This window comes from Carcharodon carcharias, chromosome 17, assembly GCF_017639515.1.
Source record: "Carcharodon carcharias isolate sCarCar2 chromosome 17, sCarCar2.pri, whole genome shotgun sequence".
Taxonomy (NCBI): domain Eukaryota; kingdom Metazoa; phylum Chordata; class Chondrichthyes; order Lamniformes; family Lamnidae; genus Carcharodon; species Carcharodon carcharias.
In genome coordinates, this window is record NC_054483.1 from 94,712,287 (window position 1) to 94,733,868 (window position 21,582).

The 21,582-nt window shown below is 41.6% G+C and overlaps 1 protein-coding gene across 4 annotated transcripts in view; it reads left to right on the forward strand.

Annotated features, from left to right (window-relative positions):
• Positions 1-21,582, forward strand: part of btaf1 (BTAF1 RNA polymerase II, B-TFIID transcription factor-associated) — a 116,645-nt gene that overhangs the window by 48,153 nt on the left and 46,910 nt on the right. For all 4 annotated transcript variants that reach the window (XM_041209779.1, XM_041209781.1, XM_041209780.1 and 1 more), the window contains 3 exons: positions 17,819-17,914; positions 18,934-19,110; positions 19,260-19,400. In XM_041209779.1, coding sequence (XP_041065713.1) covers positions 17,819-17,914; positions 18,934-19,110; positions 19,260-19,400 — 414 coding nt within the window. The remainder of the gene's footprint in view (positions 1-17,818; positions 17,915-18,933; positions 19,111-19,259; positions 19,401-21,582) is intronic.

Consider the following 21,582-nt stretch of genomic DNA (forward strand, 5'->3'; position numbering starts at 1 on the left):
TTATTCTTGGGTTAGTATAGCGCAGCCTTCAGGTGACATCTCTTATTTAATGAATTTAGGTTACTATACTGTTGTATCTGTTGCTGAGGTCACTTAACACTAACTGTTAGTATCTATTTTCAGGCGTACTAAATTATCACTTAAAGATGTCAGAAAGATATGTTTGGCCATGCTGTGTGTAATAATGGATACAGAAAACAAATGTATGAAATGCTTTTTGAAGCTTAATTCACTGTTGTAATGCAGGAAATGTGGCAGCCAGTTTGTGCATGGCAATAAACGACAAATGTGATGATCATCAGATAATGTTTTGTGATATTGATTGGGAGAAGTATTGTTAAGGAAACGGGATAAATGTTCTTTTCTTCAAAATCATGCCTTGGGATCTTTTATGCCCACCTGAGAGGGAAGAGGGGGCCTCAGTTTAACATCTCATCCAGAATACAAATCTCCGAAAATATGGCCTTGGTTTTTGTGCTCAAGTCCTGGAGCAGGACATGGGTTTGTATGTCTGCCTCTTCTCCCCACTGTTGCCATTTCTCTTGTTCTCTTCTGTACACCTGTGTTTCTCTTTTTATAGCTGTTGCTTTTTCTCTGCTCTTCTATCATTCTTTATTTCCAGGAGGGAGGTTTTGTTTGGAATTGCATGGTATGGAAGATACTTGGGATGTCTATATTACTGGACTACAAACCCAGAGGCCTGCATTAACAATTCAACCACATTTGAGAATTTGAGTTTAAGCTAGAAGCCCTAACCGTGTAAGAAAATATGCTTTCTGTAAAGCTTATACCCACCAGTTACTACCCACCAACAGCAACTTATATTTATATAGTGCCTTTTAATGTCATAAAACATCCCAAGGCACTGCACATAAGCGATTTATAAGGCAAAATTAGACACCGAGCCACAATAGGAGATATTAGAGAAGATGGCCGAAACTTTGGCAAAGATGTAAGTTTTAAGGAGCATCTTAAAGGAAGAAAGAGAGGTCAAGCTTCAGAGGGGTTTGGGAGGAAATTCCAGAGCTTAGGGCTACACAGCTGAAGGCACAGTCACCAATGGTGGACCGATTAAAATTGGGGATGCTCAGGAGGTCAGAATTAGATGAGTGAAGATATCTCTCAAGAGTTGTGGGTCTGGAAGAAGTTACAGAGGTGGTGAGGGGCAAGGCCATTGTGGGATTTGAAAACAAAGGTGAGAATTTTAAAATCAAAGCATTGCTTGACCAGGAATCAACGTAGGTCCTCAAGCACAGGGCGATAGTTGAACTGGTACAAGTATGGACATAAGCAGCAGAGTTTTGAATGATCTCCAATTTTCAGAGGGAAGAATGTGGGAGGCAAGTCAGAAGTGCATTGGAATACTCAAGTCTAGAGGTATTAAAGGCATGGATGAGGAGATGAGGTAGGCATGAAATAGGGCATGGCACAGAGGTGGAAAAAGGCAGTCTTGGTGATGGTGCAGACATGTGATTGAAAGCTTATCTTGTTGTCAGATTGAAACCCATGGTTGTGCATGGCCTGGTTTAGTCTCAGCCAGTTATCAGAGAAAGCTGGGGAATGGTGTTTGGAGCATGGGAGAAAGGCAATGGCTTCAGTCTTCACAATATTTAATCAGAGGAAATTTCTGTCCATCCAGTTTTAAAACCAGTTGGTGAAGGATATAACTGGAACCAACCTTTACACACTTTTATAGGCATTTATTTATACAGTTACAGGTTACAGGCAAGCACCTTCCATCCGCACAAGCACAGTTTAAGCCAGTGTCTATTATAGGGGCACAAGTGAATCCAGTTAATACCCGCCTGCCTACAATTAATCGCACTTAATTTTCAATTAAGATTCCCTTGTCTCTAAATTGAAATTAGAATTTATAAGTACAATCAAAATGTCAAAACAAACAAAATTTTAAAAACTTTCATATTCTGCACAAAGCATTTCATTGTGAGATGCCCCTCCTCTAGAATCCCTAACGGTTCCTTTGTACAAGCATTACCTTTTGTAAAACAATTAGACTTGCATCCACCCATGTATTTTTAGAGATTTATTTTCTCTCCAGCATTTACTTCAAGGCATCAAGGTCAATCTGTAATCTTTTCTCATTCGCCGTTTTCGTAGAGAATACATTATCCCACATCATTATCTGCATGACATTCAATGAGCATACTATCTTCATTCCATTCATTGTACAGAATATCACTTAACATATTTGCTATAGAATCCCATATCCACTGATCTACAAGAGCTAATGTTTCAGCAGCCAAAATAACAATGGGCAGAATTTTCCCTCCATCAGCAGGGTGTGGGGGGGAGTTCAGGAGCGGGCGTGTGCAGGCGCGCCTCCGATTGGCGCCCCTGATTGGGGGGCGCACTGCCATTTTATGTGGGCGGGCCAATTACGGCCCGCCCAGCGTGACATCCACCAGGAAGGACTATGCGCTCTCTGTGCAGGCGGGGGGGATTCCCTAAGCATGCTTGCAAAAGAGCGCACTCATCTCCCTGAGGCTAAATGCTGCCAAATTCAAAAATGTTAAATATAGAAAAATAAAATTTCCCTGACATGTCCATCACCTTTAATTAAACTTTTATTACATTTTTAAAAACCTACATGAAACCTCATCCTGCCCGTGAATGAGGATTCATGCTTTTACTGAGGCCCGCTAGGGCTCCCGGCCTGCCCACCACCCTTAAGGTTGGACGGGCAGGTCGTTTAACGAGTTCAATTACTTTTGAAATGGCCTCAATTGGCCGTTGACAAGTCGGCCCAGCGCAACTGATTCGGTTGCACCCCCACTGACCTGAAAATTGAAATGACGCGGGGTGACGTCAGGAGTTCCTCCCGATGTCATCCTGCGTCATTTTACACTTTGGCATGCGGACCCTGCCCCCTGCTCACTGACCTCAATATCCTGCCCATCTTTTATTTCCTTAGCTTCCTGAGCACAACATTTTCAGCAATAAAAGATATGAAACCAGCTGCACTGGAATACCCATCAGGAAGGCGAGCATGTGAAGCTTCGCTAAAAATGAATAAATTCAAGGATGGGAACTTGAGCACACATTTCTCCAGATTTAATATTTTAATGTCTTATGTGCCCTGAAACCATTCTCAACTTTAGGATCTCTCATCGTAATACTTAGCTTCAACATATCAAAACTAGCATCTTGTCTCATATCAGCCCATTAAAACTAGAGTCTTGATGCTCAACCAGCAAGTCAAGCTTTGCAATTGTTCTGTCTCCTCTATAGATGCAACAACATCTTTTTGTGATGACCTGGTACGATTAATTGGGATGAGAGTAACAAATTCTTAAGTAGGATTGTTGATTGAAAGTTATCCCAGACGTATTTTGCTTAACACCCAAACTATATATTTAAAAGCTCCACAAGCCTACTCCCAGTATTAAATTCTACAGTAATCCAATTAATAACCTTTCTCCAAATTCTGCTGTACCATCCCAGAAGAAGAAGAAGCCATCAACATGCATCATGAAGATGCCTGAAAGGATTCCTTTATGATACCAGTAAAACATTTTGTGATCTACATTTATCTGAAAACAGCCAATTTTCAGTAAAATCTCATCAAAAAATACCACACCCTCGAAGCATCATTAAGAATGCAGGCACATTTAAGTTCCATAGTTTTCTTCCTGCATCTGCTGCCACTTTGGGTACTTCAGAAATGCTTAGTGCTGCACTGCAGAAACATGGCTTAAAGGTCAACTGATCTACACTGCTGAATATGTGGCTAAAACAGCTAAAAAGATATTCAAGTTTACTTTTCCAGTTATGGGAGAGTCCTGTAGCACCCATATCACACTTGCTGTTCAAAACCTCAGCAACTAGCCTTGCTTTAGCCTAATAAGTCCCATTTCTAAGGATACTTTCAGTACAAATCCACCTATGTGACAAAACTGACCCATATTAGGTACCTCCGAATAAAGTCTGAACTCTCTCCAACTATCCAATTCCCTTTGTTTTTTTCTTTCTTATTAGTTTATGCCCAAGTTAACTGGCAGCTACCAAAACTTCATGGTCATGAAGAGGAGTTCTGCTTTTAGTATTGTTCTGAGGCCTTTATTTCATTGTCTAGGCCTATACTTACACTGTTATGTTATGTCTACCACTGCACAATCTCCCTCTTGCCTTATTGGGGGCTTTTTCTCCAGCATATGATTGTTTTGTGATGCAAGAGTCACTTCAGATTGTCAGTACTTGCACTGCACTTTCTTACTCTCCACCCCATTCTGCCATTCTGTGGATCTTGCTTCTTGGCCATCATCCCAAACAATCAACCAAAATTTAAATTTGCCAATAGTTTTTCCTGCACATCCCACAATTGTCACATCCCTCCATTCACGTGATGCCTCTGGAGCACGTTATTATTATCCACTCTGGGCAATTGGCCTTTGGAAGTGATAGCACTGTCATGTCACGTGATCATTCACATTGCCACTCTTCAACCTTTAATGTACCTTATTCTGTTCCTCAGGACCTTCATCACAAAACAATTGAGCATGTGAGGTATAAGGTGCCTCATTTACTTCTATCGACTGTTCAGAGTCTGACATTTTGCGGTTCATAATAATTGATTGTGAGGAATGAACCTTAACAGTTTCATTGCTATGTTTGGTAAGAACTGTCTTACTATCACAACTTATTACCTTACCAAGGCCTTTCCATTCCCTATGACCCCCCTCTTTTTTATAAGTATACCTAATCTCCTGAATTAAATCCTGTATCAGATGGTCTTTTATGATGCCTCCATGTTCTTTGAATTCCTCAGTTATGACAAAAACATGTCCCCCTGCATGTAATGCATTCAAATGTGCAGAAAAAATAGAAACAATTGTAGTATCTTCTAGAGCAGGTGGACTATCACAGAGCACAGAAGGATTTTGCCCATAGACCAATTGATATGAGTGCCAACCATCATGAGTGAACTCTTTGCATGAACCACCCATGCCTCCCAGGACATTTGTGAAATTGCAGACTGGTTCATCAGATAAAAAATTTATGCAACTTCTTGTTAATCGCACTTCTCAATAATCTCTTCTATTAGCCTCGTGCTGTTCTTCTTCCTTGGGCAAGATTTCTAACTTTTGACAAATAGGGTGAGCAAATTATCTATGTAACTTTAAGACAATTTGCTTCTTTCTCTCATTCTTATCAACTGATGCGACTAATACTCATCTGACACTCTGACAAGAAACATCAGGTTTTGTCAACATCCTGACTGAATAAACTTCAGATCCACTGACCTTCCAAAAATAATTGCCATATCCTCCATTTCAATTTTAATTTGTGCCATTTTCATAGTTTAGTGAGATAAACTACCTTTACTCTAGCTGTTTTACATGGAATTACGACTTAGTGACCTCAATGTGTTGTCATCACTAAACCTAAAGCAAGTAGTCCTTTTGTATTCCTTACGCTTGCATTGATCCTGACTACTTAGTGAATCAACATAACATTTTAATCAATCTGGTCTGCATATTGTTGAAGTGCAAGTACTATCCAACACTTCACAGGTAAGATTCTGCGACCAGCACATTCATCACAGGACTAAACTATTTGTGACCAGTATAATTTGTTCGAATTCACCATCACCTTCACCCTTTTCCTCAGAAATCCGTTTAAATGTCATTTCGAGGTCCTTGCCTCTTTGCTTTGGTCAGTTCACTGCATAGTGGTACTTCAAATCACACCTGATGCACCTATTAACTGCTCCTTGGACATTCCTGGGATTTATTTGCCGATTATTACTATTCCAATTCTGTATTCTGCTGTAATAGCTAGCTCTTCTAAAAGTGCTGTCATCCTCATTCTGATTGTCTTTAATACTTCATTGTATTGACAACTATGTCTAGTATCTGTATCATTTTGAAACCTGGCAATGAAGGAATGTGCCATTTGTTCCATGAATGCTAAAGGAAAACTGTTTCTTCAGAAATTCTTTTGAGGCAACAGACACCTGTTCCAACAGGGTCTCCCACCTGGGAACCAAACACTAATCATAGAATATTACTTGTGACTTTGATATTTGTGTTATTTCAGTGTGGTACTGTGGCAGGGGACAGAAACATGATTGGGGGGTCCAGGCATGGAGTTCAGGGAAAGATGGGCATCGATTTGGGAAGCAATTCATTTAAGGACCTTGGAGAGGAAAAAGAAGTTGGAAATGGGGTAGCAGTTTGCAAGGGCAGTAGGCTCATGGATTGTTTTTTTGAGGAAAGGGGTGATGATGGCAGATTTAAAGGAGAGCGTGACAGCACTTGCAGAGTGAAGACCATGAAGCTGTCAGATGCCACAAGCATCTAACTATTTCACTATGGTCTTTAAGGGAGTGAAATTTGTTGACCTTATCCAGTCAGGCCTATCTGTACCTCTGGCCCCACGCCAATATGGTTAACTCTTAGGTATCCTCTGAAGTAGCCTAGTAAGCCTAGTTCTGATGTATCGTCACCACCAGTGACTCAAGAGAAGGCTCATCCTGACCTTTCCAGAGGACAAGGAATGAATATTAAATGCCGCTTTACCAGTAATGCTCATACCCTACAAATGATTAAGAAAACACAAGAAATAGGAGCAGGAGTAGACCATATGGCCAGTCGAGCCTAATGGCTGTTCTTGGGCTTCAACTCCAACTCCATTTTCCCGTCTGCTCCCCATCTTCCCTCATTTCCCGAGAGGCCAAAACTCTGTGTATCCCAGTTTTAAATATGTTCAGTGATGGAGCATCCACATCCATCTGGGTAGAGAATTACAAAGATTCACAGCCTTTTGACAAGTAATTTCTCCTCATCTCAGTCCTAAATGATCAGCCCCTTATCCTGAGACTGTGCTCCCGTGTTTTAGACACCCCAACCAGAGGGAACAATCTCCCAACATCAACCCTAAAAGTCCATTCAAAATTTTGTGGTTTCAATGAGATTGCCTCTCATTCTTAACTCCAGAGAATGTAAGCCCAATACATTTAGCTTCTCATCATAGGACGACTTCCTCATCCCAAGGACCAATTTAGTGAACTTCTGCTGCTCACCAAAACCCTGTACAATCGCAGCAACGCTTTATTCTTGTAGTCCAATCCCCTTACAATAAAGGCCAACATTCCATTTGCCTTCTTAATTCCTTACCGCACCTGCATGCTAACTTTGTGTTAAATGTAAGAAATGCATGTTTGAGTCTTCAAGTCAAGCTGTTGAGATATCTGCATTGATTTGTGATGTTCCTCTTTCCCTGGTAAAGGAACAAGTATAATTAGTAAAACATGTTCATGAAGAATCTATTTTGGAATTTTCAGTATTTACTCTAAATTCACTTTAAATATGTCAGGGATGTTGTCCTTTATAAATAGACTAGATTGAATTTTCACCAAATGTAAAGGTTTATAAGTTGCTAATGCTGTTTGCCCATGAGTTGTCATGCCTGGCCCAGACTAATGTAATCATTTTTCTTGAGCCAAATAAAGTCATAGAGATCTACAGCACAGAAAAAGGCTCTTTGGTCCATCAAGTCTGCACCAATCAAACAAGTACCTAACTATTCTAACCCAATTTTCCAGCACTAGGCCCATAGCCTTGTATGCCATAGCATCACAAGTGCTCATCCAAATACTCCTTAAATGTTATGAGGGTTTCTGCCTCCACCACCCTTTCAGGCAGTGAGTTCCAGATTCCCACCACCCTCTTGGTGAAAAAATGCTTCCTCACATCCCCTCTAAACCTTCTGCCCCTTATCTTAAATCTATGCCCCCTGGTTATTGATCCCTGCACCAAGGGGAAAAGTTCCTTCCCGTCTACCCTATCTATGCCCCTCATAATTTTATACACCTCAATCAAGAACACAGGCATCCCTCGGCCATCACCCTCTACTTCCTGCCACTCAGCCAATTCTGGATCCAATTTTCCAAATCGCCTTGGATCCCATGGGCTCTTACCGTCGTTATCAGTCTCCCATGCGGGACCTTATTAAAGTCCTTGCTGACCTCCAAGTGGATTATGTCAAATGCATTGCCCTCATCTACACACCTGGTCACCTCTTCGAAAAATTCAATCAAATTGGTCAGACACGACCTCCCCTTAACAAAACCATGCCGACTGTCCTTGATTAATCCCTGCCTCACCAAGCGTAGATTAATTCTCTCCCTCAGAATTGCTTCCAATAGTGTCCCCACCACTGAGGTTGGACTGACTGGCCTGTAGGTCCCTGGTTTATCCCTTCCTCCCTTCTTGAAAAACGGTATTACATTGGCTGTCCTCCAGCCCTCTGGCACCTCTCCTGTGGCCAGAGAAGCATTGAAAATTATTGCCAGCGCCCCTGCTATTTCCTCCCTTCCCTCATGCAACAGCCTGGGATACATTTCATCCAGGCCTGGAGATTTATCTACTTTTAAGCCTGCAAGACCACTTAGAACCTCCTCTCTTTCTAGGCTAATTTCTTCAATTCTATCACAGTCCTTCTGCCTGATTTCCATACCCACGTCGTTCCTCTCACTTGTAAACACCGACACAAAGTATTCATTTAAAACCCTACCCACGTTTATGGCTCCGCATACAAATTACCACTATATGGTCCTTAATAGGCCCTACTCTTTCCCTAGTTATCCTCTTACTCTTAATGTATTTGTAAAATAACTTCTGATTTTATTTTACCTGCCAATGTTTTTTCATGCCCCGTTTTGCTCTCCTAATTTCCTTTTTAAGCTCCCCCCTGCACATTCTAGGGCTTCCGCTGTTTTGAGCCCTTGTTATCTGCCATAAGCCTCCCTTTTTCTCTTTATCCAATCCTGTATATCCATCGACATCCAGTGTTCCCACCCTTTGTCTTTACTGGAATATGTTGGCCCTATTCTCTCCTTTATTTCCTTCTTGAATGAGTCCCACTGCTCTGACGCAGATTTACCTAAAAGTAACTACTCCCAGTCCACTTTGGCGAAATCATATCTGATCTTATTAAGATCGGCCTTCCCCCAATTTAGAACTCTGATTTCTGTCCCATCCTTGTCCTTTTCCATAACAACCTTGAATCTAACGGAATTATGATCACTATCTGCAAAATACTCCCCCACTGATACCTCTACCACTTGCCCAGCTTCATTCCCTAAAATTAAGTCCAGGACCACCTCCTCTCTTGTAGGACCTTCTACGTACTGGCTTAAAAAGCTCTCCTGGATACATTTTAAGAGGTCTGCTCCCTCTAAACCTATCACACTATGACTAACACAGTTAATGTTGGGGATGTTGAAATTCCCCACTATTACTACTCTATTATTTTTACACTTCTCTGTAATTTGCCTACATATCTGCTCTTCTATTTCTCTCTGACTGTTTGGGGGCCTACAGTACACTCCCAGCGATGTGATTGCTCCGTTTTTGTTTTTCAGTTTTACCCATATGGCTTCATTTGAGGAGCCTTTTAAGATGTCATCCCTCCTTACTGCTGTAATTGATTCCTTGATCAATATTGTGATATCCCTATACCCCTTCCTCTTTTATCTCCTTCCCAGTCTCGCCTGAAGACCCTGTATCCTGGAATATTGAGCTGCCAGTCCTGCCCCTCTCTCAACCATGTCTCTGAGACAACAATGACATCGTACTTCCATGTGTTAATTTGTGCCCTCAACTCATCTGCCTTATTTATCAGACACCTTTCATTAAAATAAATCCCATCCAACCTTGCCAAGCTCCCTTGCGCCTTAACTGGCCTATAATTTCTATGCCTTCCAGACTCACTTGCTCTCTCTTCTAAATTTCGCTGTGCTTCTCCCCCTGCTGAACCTTCTCTCAGGAGCACAGCCCCCCTGCCAAGTTAGTTTAAACCTTCCCCAACAGCACTAGCAAACCTCCTCACAAGGATGTTGGTCCCATTCTGCTTCAAGTGCAACCCGTCCACCTTGTACCAGTCCCAGCACCCCCAGAAACGAACCCAATGTCCCAGAAATATAAAGCCCTCCCTCCTGCAACATCCCTCCAGCCACGTATTCATCTGGACTAACCTCCTATTTCTATACTCACTAGTGCATGGCACCGGAAGTGATCCAGAGATTACTACCTTTGAGGTCCTGTTTTTTAAATCTGTTCCCTAGCTCCCTAAATTCTACTTGCAGGACTTCATCCCTCTAACTATTTCATTGGTACCAATATGTAGCACTATCTCTGTTTGTTTGCCCTCCCCCTTTAGAATGCCTTGCAGCCGTTCAGTGAAATCCTTGTCCCTGGCACCAGGGAGGCAACATACCATCCTAGAGTCACATCTATGGCCGCAGAAACTCCCGTCTGTTCCCCTCATTATCGAGTCTCCCACCACTATTGCTCTTCCCCTCCCCTCCCTCCCCCCCAAGCTACTCACAATGCCATGAGCGTGGCAGCACTCCCCAGAGGAACCATCACTCTCACCGTTTTCCAACACAGAAAAACGGTTCTCGAGTGAGATGCACCCTGGGGATTTCCTGACTATCTGCCTGACACCTTTCTTCTGACTGATGGTCACCCATTCTCTCTCTGTCTGCACTTCCGTAAACTGTTGGGTGACCATGTCTAAAAACGTGCTATGTACAAAACTCCCGGCCTCGCGGATGCACCTCAGTGCCTCCAGCTGCAGCTCAAGCTTTGAAACTCAGAGCTCAAGTGGCTGCAGCTGGTGGCACTTCCTATACATGTGGTCAGTTAGAGCACAAGGATTGTCTAGGACTTCCCACGTGTTGCAGGCGCTACATAACATGGGACTGAGCTGCCCTGCCATGCCTCTAGTTGAAAAAAAAACCCTTACTTTAAGTTAAATGTAGTAAAAAAAAGTTACATTATTTATGTTTTTAAAATAAAAACTAGAACCCTTACCTTTCGTTAGCTTAATCTATTTTAAACTGGAGAAAAGCTTTACCACTGCTCACCAATCAACTCTCACCTTTGTGCTGACGTCACTTTTTGAAGCTTCCTCGCACTCATGCTGGTTCTGATCTCTCCACTGCTCTCTTGCGCTGTCTTGTGATGTCACTCTTGTTATTTTCAACAAGAACTGACTGCAGGACGCTCTTCCCAGACTGCTTCACCGTGATGCTGACTGCAGGACACTCTTCCCAGACTGCTTCACCATGATGCTGACTGCAGGACACTCTTCCCAGACTGCTTCACTATGATGCTGACTGCAGGATGCTCTTCCCAGGCTGCTTCATTGTAATGCTGACTGCAGGACACTCTTCCCAGACTGCATCACCGCGAAGCTGACTGCAAGACACTCATCCCAGACTGCTTCACCACTATGCTGACTGCAGGATACACTTCCCAGCAATTAACAAAGAACAAAAAAACAACCAGAGCAAAAAAAAATTACTACTTGCCAGAGATACTATGGGTAAAGTTAAATTCAAACATTTTAACTGTACTAATTTAATTAAGATTTACATAAACACAACTAACATTCTACTAAAATAAAGCTGTGATTATACAGCAAACAGTGGGAGTACCTGAGCAAAATGCATACGAGCATGCAAAGAGACAAATTAGGAACAGGAGTAGGCCACTGAGCCCCTCAAGCCTGTTCCACTATTAGATAAGATCATGGCTGATCTTATTGTAGCCTCAACGCTACCTTCCTGTCTACCCTCTATTACCTTAGACTCTCTTGTCAATCAAAAATCTATCTAACTCAGTCTTAAAAATATTCATTGACCCGCCTCAATTGCTCTTTGGGGAAGAGAATTCCACAGACTGAAAAACCAGTACAAGAAATAAACATGTAAAGTGCAATGTTCCCTCTGAGCTGCGTGGTCGCGCATCAAATTGAAAGTTCCCATGCATAAGTCGGCTCCTTTCAGTTGCTATGTTTTTTTTTAATCAAATTGCCTGTGCATTCCAAAGAAAGATTAGAGCATACACAAGTCAAGAGAATCTCTATTGAGAAAGAGTATGTAAATTTTCTGTGGAAAACAAGAGCGGTCCAAGTAAAGATTCCTGAAGAAAATCACTACCCACATCCAGATAGTACATATCCCAGGATACTGAAAGATATTTGGGAGGAAAAGGCAAAGGCATAGACCACAACTTCTTAAAATATCTTTGAAAATTAAATTTGTCAAAGAGCTGGGCTTAGCAAATATTATATCTCTTGAAAATGGAAAGTAAGGAGTCAAGAAATTATAGGCAAATTAGCTTTAACATGATTTTGGCTAAACTTTGGGTTCTTAACAAGGTTGAAATTAGTGTACATCACTTCATCACCCATCATAAACATGGAATTACAAAAGGCAAGTAATATTTCATTAACTAATTTTGGAGGAAATTAAATATATACATAAATAAAGGAAATTAGTTGATTGTTTAAATGTGGATTTTTCAGAAGGTGTTGAACATTATTCCTTAATCCATGTATCTTAATTTTTTTTAAGGAGAAATTAAGTTACCTTGAGAGCACTGGTTAGATGCCAAAGAGCAAATAGTTAGGCCAAATTAATATTTTTTGGATTTGGGAGATGTGGGTAGTGATTTTCTTCAGGAATCTTTACTTGGACCGCTCTTGTTTTCCATCTAATAGAATAGAATCATAGAATAGTACAGCACAGAAAAACAATCCACGTCCCTGCAATATCCTCTCCAAGTATTTTATTTTTATGTATACGTATATACAGAAAATTTACATATTCGGAAGCAGTGGCGTAGTTGCTGGAGACCCAGGGTAATCTTTTGGGGACCCCAGTTCAAATCCTGCCACAGCAGATGGTGAGATTTGAATTCAATAAAAATCTGGAATTAAAGGTCTAATGATGACCTTGAAACCAATGTTGATTGTCGTAAAAACCCATCTGGTGCACTAATGTCCTTTAGGGAAGGAAATCTGCAGTCCTTACCTGGTCTGGCCTACATGTGACTCCAGACCCACAGCAAAGAATGTGCTCTTAAATGCCCTCACAGACTTGTTAAGCAACAGCCTGACATAGTCATACTCACAGAATCATTACCTTACAGACAATGTCCCTGACACCACCATCCCTGGGTATGTCCTGTCCCACCGGCAGGACAGACCCAGTAGAGGTGGCAGCACAGTGGTGTATAGTCAGGAATGAGTTGCCCTTGGAGTCCTCAACATCCCCTCCGAACTCCATGAAGTCTCATGGCACCAGGTCAAACATGGGCAAGGAAATTTCCTGCTGATGATCCTGCAACAACCTTCAGCCTGCTGCAGATACATCTGTCCACAACCGTATCAATAGGATACAATCCTTCTGGAGATGAAATCCTATCTTCACATTGAGGATGCCCTCAATCGTGTTGTGTGGCACTAACACCATGCTAAATGGGATAGATTTTGAACAGATCAAGCAACTCAAGACTGAGCAACCATGAGGCACCCTGGGCCATCAGCAGCAGCAGAATCACATTCAACCACAACCTGTAACCTCATGGCCTGGCATATTCCCCACTCTACCATTACCACCAAGCCAGGAGATCATCCTTGGTTCAATGAGGAATGCAGGAGGACACGCCAGGAGCAGCAGCAGGCAGACCTAACACTGAGGTGTCAACCTGATGAAGCTACAACACGGGACAACTTGCATGCCAATCAGCACAAGTAGCAAGTGATAGACAGAGCTAAACGATTTCACAACCAGCAGATCCGACCTAAGCTGTGCAGTCCTGCCACATTCAACCATGAATGGTGGTGGAAAATTAAACAACTCCCTGGAGGAGGAGGCTCCACAAGTATCCCCATCCTCAATGATGGGGCAGGCCAGCATATCAGTGCAAAAGATGAGGCTGACCTCATGCTATAACCTTCAGCCAGAAGTGCCAAGTGGATGATCCATCTCGGCCTCCTCTGGAGGTCCCCAGCATCACAGAAGCCAGCCTTCAGCCAATTAGATTCACTCCACATGATATAAAGAAACAGCTGAAGGCACTGAATACTGCAAAGACTATGGGCCCTGACAATATTCCAGCGCTAGTACTGAAAACTTAGAAGATGTGCTCCAGAACTTGCCCCTAGCCAAGCTGTTCCAGTACAACTACAACACTGGCATCTACCCAGCAATGTGGTAAATTGTCCAGGTATGTCCTGTAGGCAAAAAGCAGGACAAATCCAACCCGGCCAATTACTGCACCATCAGTCTACTTTCAATCATCAGTAAAGTGATGGAAGGGGTCATCAACTGTACTATCAAGCAACACTTGATTAGTAATAACCTACTCACTGATGCTCAGTTTGGGCTGTGCCAGGGCCACTCAGCTCCTAACCTCGTTACAGCCTCGGTTCAAACAAGGACAAAAGAGCGGAACTCCAGAGGTGAGGTGAGGGTGACTATCCTTGACATCAGGGTCGTATTTGACTGAGTGTGGCATCAAGGAGCCCTAGCAAAACTGGAGTCGATGGGAATCAGGAGGAAAACTCTGCTGGTTGGACCCATACCTAGCACAAAGGAAGATGGTTGTGGTTGTTGGAGGTCGGTCATCTCAGTTTCAGGGCATCACTGCAGGAGTTCCTCAGGATAGTGTCCTAGGCCCAACTATTTTCAGCTGCTTCATCAATGACCTTCTCTCCATCATAAGGTCAGAAGTGGGGATGCTCAGTGGATGATTGCCCAATGTTCAGCACCATTTGCGACTCCCCAGATGCTGAAGCAATCCATATCCAAATGCAGCAAGACCTGGGCAATGTCCAGCCTTGAGCCGATGAACAGCAAGTAACATTCACGCCACACAAGTGCCAGATAATGACCACCTCCAACAACAGAGAATCTAACCATCGCCCCTTGACTTTCAGTGGCATTGTCATCGTTGGATCCCCCACTATCAACAACCTGGGGGTTACCATTGACCAGAAACTAAACTGAACTGAACTAGCCATATAAAATACTGTGGCTACAAGAGCAGGTCAGAGGCTAGGAATCCTATGGCGAGTAACTTGCCTCCTGACTCCTCAAAGCCTGTCCACCATCTACAAAGCACAAGTCAGGAGTGTTCTGGAATATTCCCCACCTGTCTGGATGAGCGCTCTTCAACAACACTCAAGAAGCTCAACCCATTCAGGACAAAGCAGCCTGCTCCCCCACCTCAGTGAAAGCACTGCAACAGCATCATTGGCAGGAAGGTATATCAACACCAAGACAAGCAAACACAGTCAGTTTCCATTATGAATGTCAACAAAAGAATTTAGCTAAGAAATACAAAAATGAGGGCCAAAAGTATGTCTTTATATCTACATGCAGATATCCAGTTATTTCCTGGCTTGTAATCTCAGTGCGCCTAAAGACTGTACTTGGCCTTAACTCTCCATGTGCAATACCATGAATAATAAAATAATATCTAATTGTAAATAGAAAACACAGGTCGAACACCATAGTGAAAATATCTGCCCTCAGATCCACCCATGGCAAGTTAACACTGTAGCTTTTATGTTTTGATGAACTCGTCATTAAAAACAAGATCAAATAATTCTTAACTGTCATTTTAAACATTTTCTAAAATGCATGAAGCATTCACTTGTAGAGCAAATTAGCTTCAGTGGAAATCGAGCTCCATTCCATCTTCTTTTGGTATAAAGATTTAGGTAACAGACACATTATAACATTTATATAAATTGCTTGGCCACAAGAGAAATGATATTAAAGTTTGCTGATACTAAATTAATAGAAATGGTGGATCGTAAAGAGAATTGCAGGAGATGCAATTTAGTGCAGAGAAATGTAATGTAGGGGGAATACAGATGTAGATCTTAAAGTAAAAATGCAAGTAGATAAAATCATAAAATGAATACAAAAACAGGAGAGTGTTGTTTGAATTTTTAGAAGACATTGTTTAGACCACAGTTGCTGTTATATTTGCTATTGCCTGAATCTGGAACTGGAGGTGGAATGGAAGGATTGTTTATTAGGGAGATGTACTGTCTGAACCATTTAAAATATTTTAAAACAGATAGCAATTTTTAAATGTCCTGCTACTATCCTGTGATTATTAACTGCACAGTATGATGCTGGTAAGGCTCCTGTTGTATTGCCTGTCCTCTGCCAAGAGGGAGCTCTGCATTTGTGAGACAACAAGTCATGCTGCTAGATGGTAAAGTTTTTGAGTGGCTGAGCGAGAATGTGATCTTATCAAACCTTACTGCAAAAGTTTTATTTAAGTTCCAGGAAGTTTCACTGCCTCAGCACTCTTTAAAAAGTGGCTTCACACTGTTAGTAGTTGGACTGAAGCAGTGTGTGATGCTGACTCTGATGGGGAGGGGGTAGGGAATTCTCATTACTATATTTTAGAATCATGGGCTTGGCTCTGTTGTTATGTTATAGCTTTTGTGTTTGAGCACTGCCTCAGTTATCTGCCACTTAAGGTAACACTTTTTATTTTTGAGAATTATGATTCAAATTCTTTTTATTCGTTCATGGGACGTGGGCGTCGCTGGCTAGGCCAGCATTTATTGCCCAGAGTCAACCACATTCCTGTGGGCCTGGATCACATGTAATCCAGACCAGGTGAGGACAGCAGATTTCCTTCCCTAAATCTCATAGAAACCTATAAAATTCTAACAGGACAAGACAGGGTAGATGCAGGAAGGGTGTTCCCAATAGTGGGGGAGTCCAGAACCAGGGGTCACAGTCTGAGGATGCAGGGTAGACCATTTAGGACTGAGATGAGGAGAAATTTCTTCACCCAGAGAGTGGTGAGCCTGTGGAATTCGTTACCACAGAAAGTAGTTGAGGCCAAAACATTGTTTTCAAGAAGGAGTTAGATTTGCTCTTGGGGCGAAAGAGATCAAAGGATATGGGGAGAAAACAGGAGCAGGCTGTTGAGTTGGATGATCAGCCATGATCATAATGAATGGTGGGGCAGGCTTGAAGGGCCAAATGGCCTACACTTGCTCCTATTTTCTATGTTTCTAAAGGACATTTAGTGAACCAGATAGGTTTTTGCAACAATCGTTTTTAAAACATGGTCATCATCAGACTTTAAATTCCAGATTTTTATTGAATTCAGATTTCACCATCCGCCATGGTGGCATTCGAACCTGAGTCCCCAGAGCATCACCCTGGGTCTCTGGAATATTAGTCCAGTGACGATATCACTATGCCACAGCCTCCCCTATTGTCTTATCCTACAAATTTAAAAATATTCTTACTTTTTTGGTTTGTACATAAGTACTTGTTTATCAGCCAAGAGAATGCAGTGAATCCATACATATCTTAACAAATTTGTCTTCCTGTCATTCTGCCAGGAGGTACAGGAAAAGAAAGCGTAGATGTGTCAGAAACATATGTAGGTTTATGCCCTTCTGCAAGCTAGTATGTATTCAATTACCTCAGCCTAAAATTTAATGTAGTGTTAGTTCTCTCATGGTTATCCTAGAGGAATTACATCCACCTTCCCAGTAGTGATGAAGTCCTGTGCATCTTCCCTCATCTACTCCACTTCTGATAGCAGAGCCTTCAGCCCAAGGGAACTCCCTCCCTGTTTCTCTGCATGAGTTAATCAAATGAATCCCACGTGACATAAGGTACACAGGGTATTAGAATCTTTAAATAAAGCTATAATTTACAGATTTAAGCACTGGAACCCCCTAAAGATGGCTTAAAGTAGATGCAGCAGAGATTTACAATTGCAGGTAGATTACTGGGTAAATGAGCATGCAAAGCTCCAATTAGCTATCATTGAAGTTCTTGGACTCTCCGGAGCTTTGAAGAATTGGAATCATCATTACCCATTAAATCAACTAATTCAACTTTCTGTTCAGTAAAACCTATTATTGCAATCTTGGCACATTCCTATTAAACTTTAATACTCGCCATAATAACATCTATGAAGTGTACATTAGGTTTTAACTTTGTATTTTTCAGATTGAACAACAGCATCAGGAATGGCTAGAGGACTTGGCTATTCGTCTACTTTGTGTATTTGCACTGGACAGATTTGGAGATTTTGTATCTGATGAAGTACGTGCTCTGTAATTTTTAGATGGGAGGAAAGGGCATTGTCGTAAAAGCAGTAATGCCCACAACTGTTTTATAAGTGAATTTGTGAAAGACTTAAGCACTGCTAAATCTATAATTTTTAAAACTAGTTGTTGAAGCAGTTTTTCTATTGGTTATTTCTGATGAAAATGCTACGTTGGATAGAATTGACAGTAGGGAGTCGCCTTACTTGACTCCCCTAGCAATTTTTATTGCAGAGGCCTTAGTTCTGTTTCCTTCGACCACTGTAGTGTTATCAGAATACGGATCTTCGACCAATGAAATGAAGTCTGTAGGTAAACTCATTCTATGTAATGCTTTGACAAGTAATTTATGTTCGACAGAGTCGAATGCTTTGGCGAGATCGACAAAGACAACTGCAAGGCCCTTCCGATTGTTTTTAGCTCCTTTAATGATATGTAGATAGTTACTGCATGCTGAACGAAGTTCTGAATATTTGTGAAATACTGTAAATCCCACACAGCAAGCTTTACATGCCAAATTGTATATTGTGTAAAATTGTTCCTTTCAAATTAATCCCGATTACTGGAATGTTTTAAATTTAGAAGATCACATTCATCTTCAATTTTAAATAATTTTAACTTCAATTTAAATTTATTTTAAAAAAAAATGCATTAAAGATCCTGGTCATACTTTTAGTATGACTTGTTCAGAGCAAGAAAGGTAGTCCTATAACTATAATGGATTCCAGACTGCAAGACTAGTGCCCAGATCAGTTGTGCATTATACTTGGGCTTTAGAGATTGATTTCCTACACTTTGAAGAAAAATAAATAGTTCAGGGAGGATTCAATTCCCTTCCTGGTCAAACACATCATCTAGCAGATTGTCCAAGCAATAGCTTTAATCTCTGTGGAAATGTCGTTTGGCTCGACCATCTTACAATCTGTGTTAGTGGAGGTGATATAGCTATGTGGGCTTAAATGGATAGGGTGGCAAAAGAGAAATGTATAGAAATTTATTAATGTTTTTGCCTTAAAGGTTGTGGCACCTGTACGGGAAACTTGTGCTCAGACACTTGGGGTTGTGTTGAAGCATATGAATGAAAGAGGGGTACATGGAACAGTGGTTGTTTTGTTAAAATTGCTGGCACAGGAACAGTGGGAAGTGAGACATGGTGGACTTCTAGGAATAAAATACGCTTTGGCAGTTCGCCAAGTAAGTTGCAACGTTTTTCTGACTTTACAAAATTTGTTGCAGTAATTTGGAAAAAATTTTTAATAATTTTAAACATTTTATCTCTACTTTTTGAACAAAGTTTAGTTCATGCGAAGTGATCAAAGCAAATAATTTGTATTTTGTTGTAGGACTTGATTGAGACATTGTTACCAAAAGTCCTTCCTACTATAATTGATGGCCTGCAGGACTTGGATGATGATGTCCGTGCAGTAGCAGCAGCTGCACTTGTACCAGTCGTGGAAAATCTTGTACAACTACAAGCATCTGAGGTTAGTTCAGAATCTTCCATCAGTGGTGGATATTCTTAAGGTAGGAGCAGGCCTCCAAAAAAAAAACCTGAGCTGAGTGACTTTTAAAAATGTTTTTAGACTGTAAAGTCTTGCAGCATCTTATCTTGGGCTACGGTTCCTCAGGAGCTACCAGACTTTGAACACTTTTATCAAGGCATTACTCTTCACATGCAAGCTTTTGATTATGAGGACCTAGAATACTGGCACCTTGGGTGCTACAAATAAGACATGATGCCATTCTGAGTGCAAGTGATTAATTCAACGTAGATCAGAGATTGAATCTGAGACACTACTGGTCTGATCTGTTGTTTCAGTACTGCAATCTTTATTGGCTGTGGGGTGAGGTGATGAGTGGTTGAAATTGCTATGAACACAGCAGAACAATCTTAACTCAGACTGATGTATGCATTCTTTTAGTATATCAGAACATTGCTGTAGGATTTCCTCATGGGAATATCCTTGGCCCAACCATCTTTGGCTGCTTCATCAATCTACTTCTTTCCATCATAAGGTCAGAAGTGAGGATGTTCACTGATGATTGCACAATGTTCACCATTCGTGACTCCTCAGATACTGAAGCAGTCCATTGCCCATATACAGCAAGGCCTGGACAGCATTCTGGCTGGGTTTGATGTTTGGCCCGAATGTTACTTGCCACTTGAGTGCCAGACCGTGATCATCTCCCGTTTACATTCAATGGTATTACCATTGTTAAATCCCCCACTATCCCATATCCTGGGGATTACCATTGACCAGAAACTGGACTTGACCAGCTATATAAATACTGTGGCTACAAGAGCAGGTCAGAGGCTGGGAATTCTGCAGAGAATAACTCATCACCTGACTCCCCAGAGCTTGTTAACTATCTATAAGGCACAAGTCAGAAGTGTGATGGAATACTCTCCCCTTGCATGGATGAGTGCAGCTCCAACAACACTGAGAAGCTCAACACCCTATCCGCCACCTTAAACATTTCACTCCCTCCACCACCGATGCACAGTGCCAACATTGTGTACTATCTATAAAATGCACTGTAGCAACTCACCAAAGCTCCTTCGACAGCACCTTCCCAACACATAATCTCTACCACCTAGAAGGACAAGTGCAGCAGATGCATGGGTACACCTCCACCTGCAAGTTCCCTTACATTCCACACACCATCCTGACTTTGAACTATATCGCTATTCCTTCACTGTCACTGGATCAAAATCCCAAAATGCCCTTTCTAACAGTACTGCGGTTGTATCTGCACCACATAGACTGTAGTGGTTCAAAAAAAGTGGTTCACCAGCTATTTCTCAAGGGATGGGAAATAAATGCTAGCCTAGTCAGTGATACCCACATCTCGTGAGCGAGTGAAAAAAAAATCTGTTGATATAAAAGCTCAAATCCCTTTTCTGCAGAACCTTACTCCCAGTTGTTCTGTTTAGTCAGGACTTTTCCTACTTTCAATTATGTGGAAGTAAAAAAAATTAAAATGCTTCTGTAAATTTATCATGCTGTAATTCTATCCTACTGCCAGAGATGGTACTGTAGCTACTCAGTTTTGCATCGTCCAGTTCTGCAATTTATATTGCAGAGAAACTCCTATGCTGCAGCCAATTCTGCTTCCCTGCTCCCCAAATTCCATATTTTGCTGTTTAACCATAAATAATATTCAAACAAGTCATCTAAAAGTAAGAACTGAATATATGAATGGCCTAATTTCTGCTCCTATGTTTTATGGTCTAAGGTGTTAATCATGAGAGAATCAGCCGATTAGTAGAGGCTTTGTTTATTTTCAAAACTGAACCGATAAAAATCTTAAACTCAGATGAGGAAAGACACGTATTCTCAGTTTAATACAATTTTTAATGTTTAGGACATTTATATTTCAAAACCAACAAAAGTCGTAACATTTATAAAATCTCTGCAGCACAGATTTCCCCCTTTTCATGTCAACCTCTCGTGGCATTACATACAGGGAATTGAGACTACCTTACGTAGTCATTAATTGGCCACTTAAGGGACCTCAATTGGCAGGGGAGAAAGCAATCCGGACCCATGGGCCTTCCCACCCAGAACTTAATTCTGGTGGAGTTGGAAAGACAGCAGTGTTTAGGTACATCACCAGCCCACCTAATTACATGCCCTTTCCACCTCCAAGCTCGCCTCCAGTGAG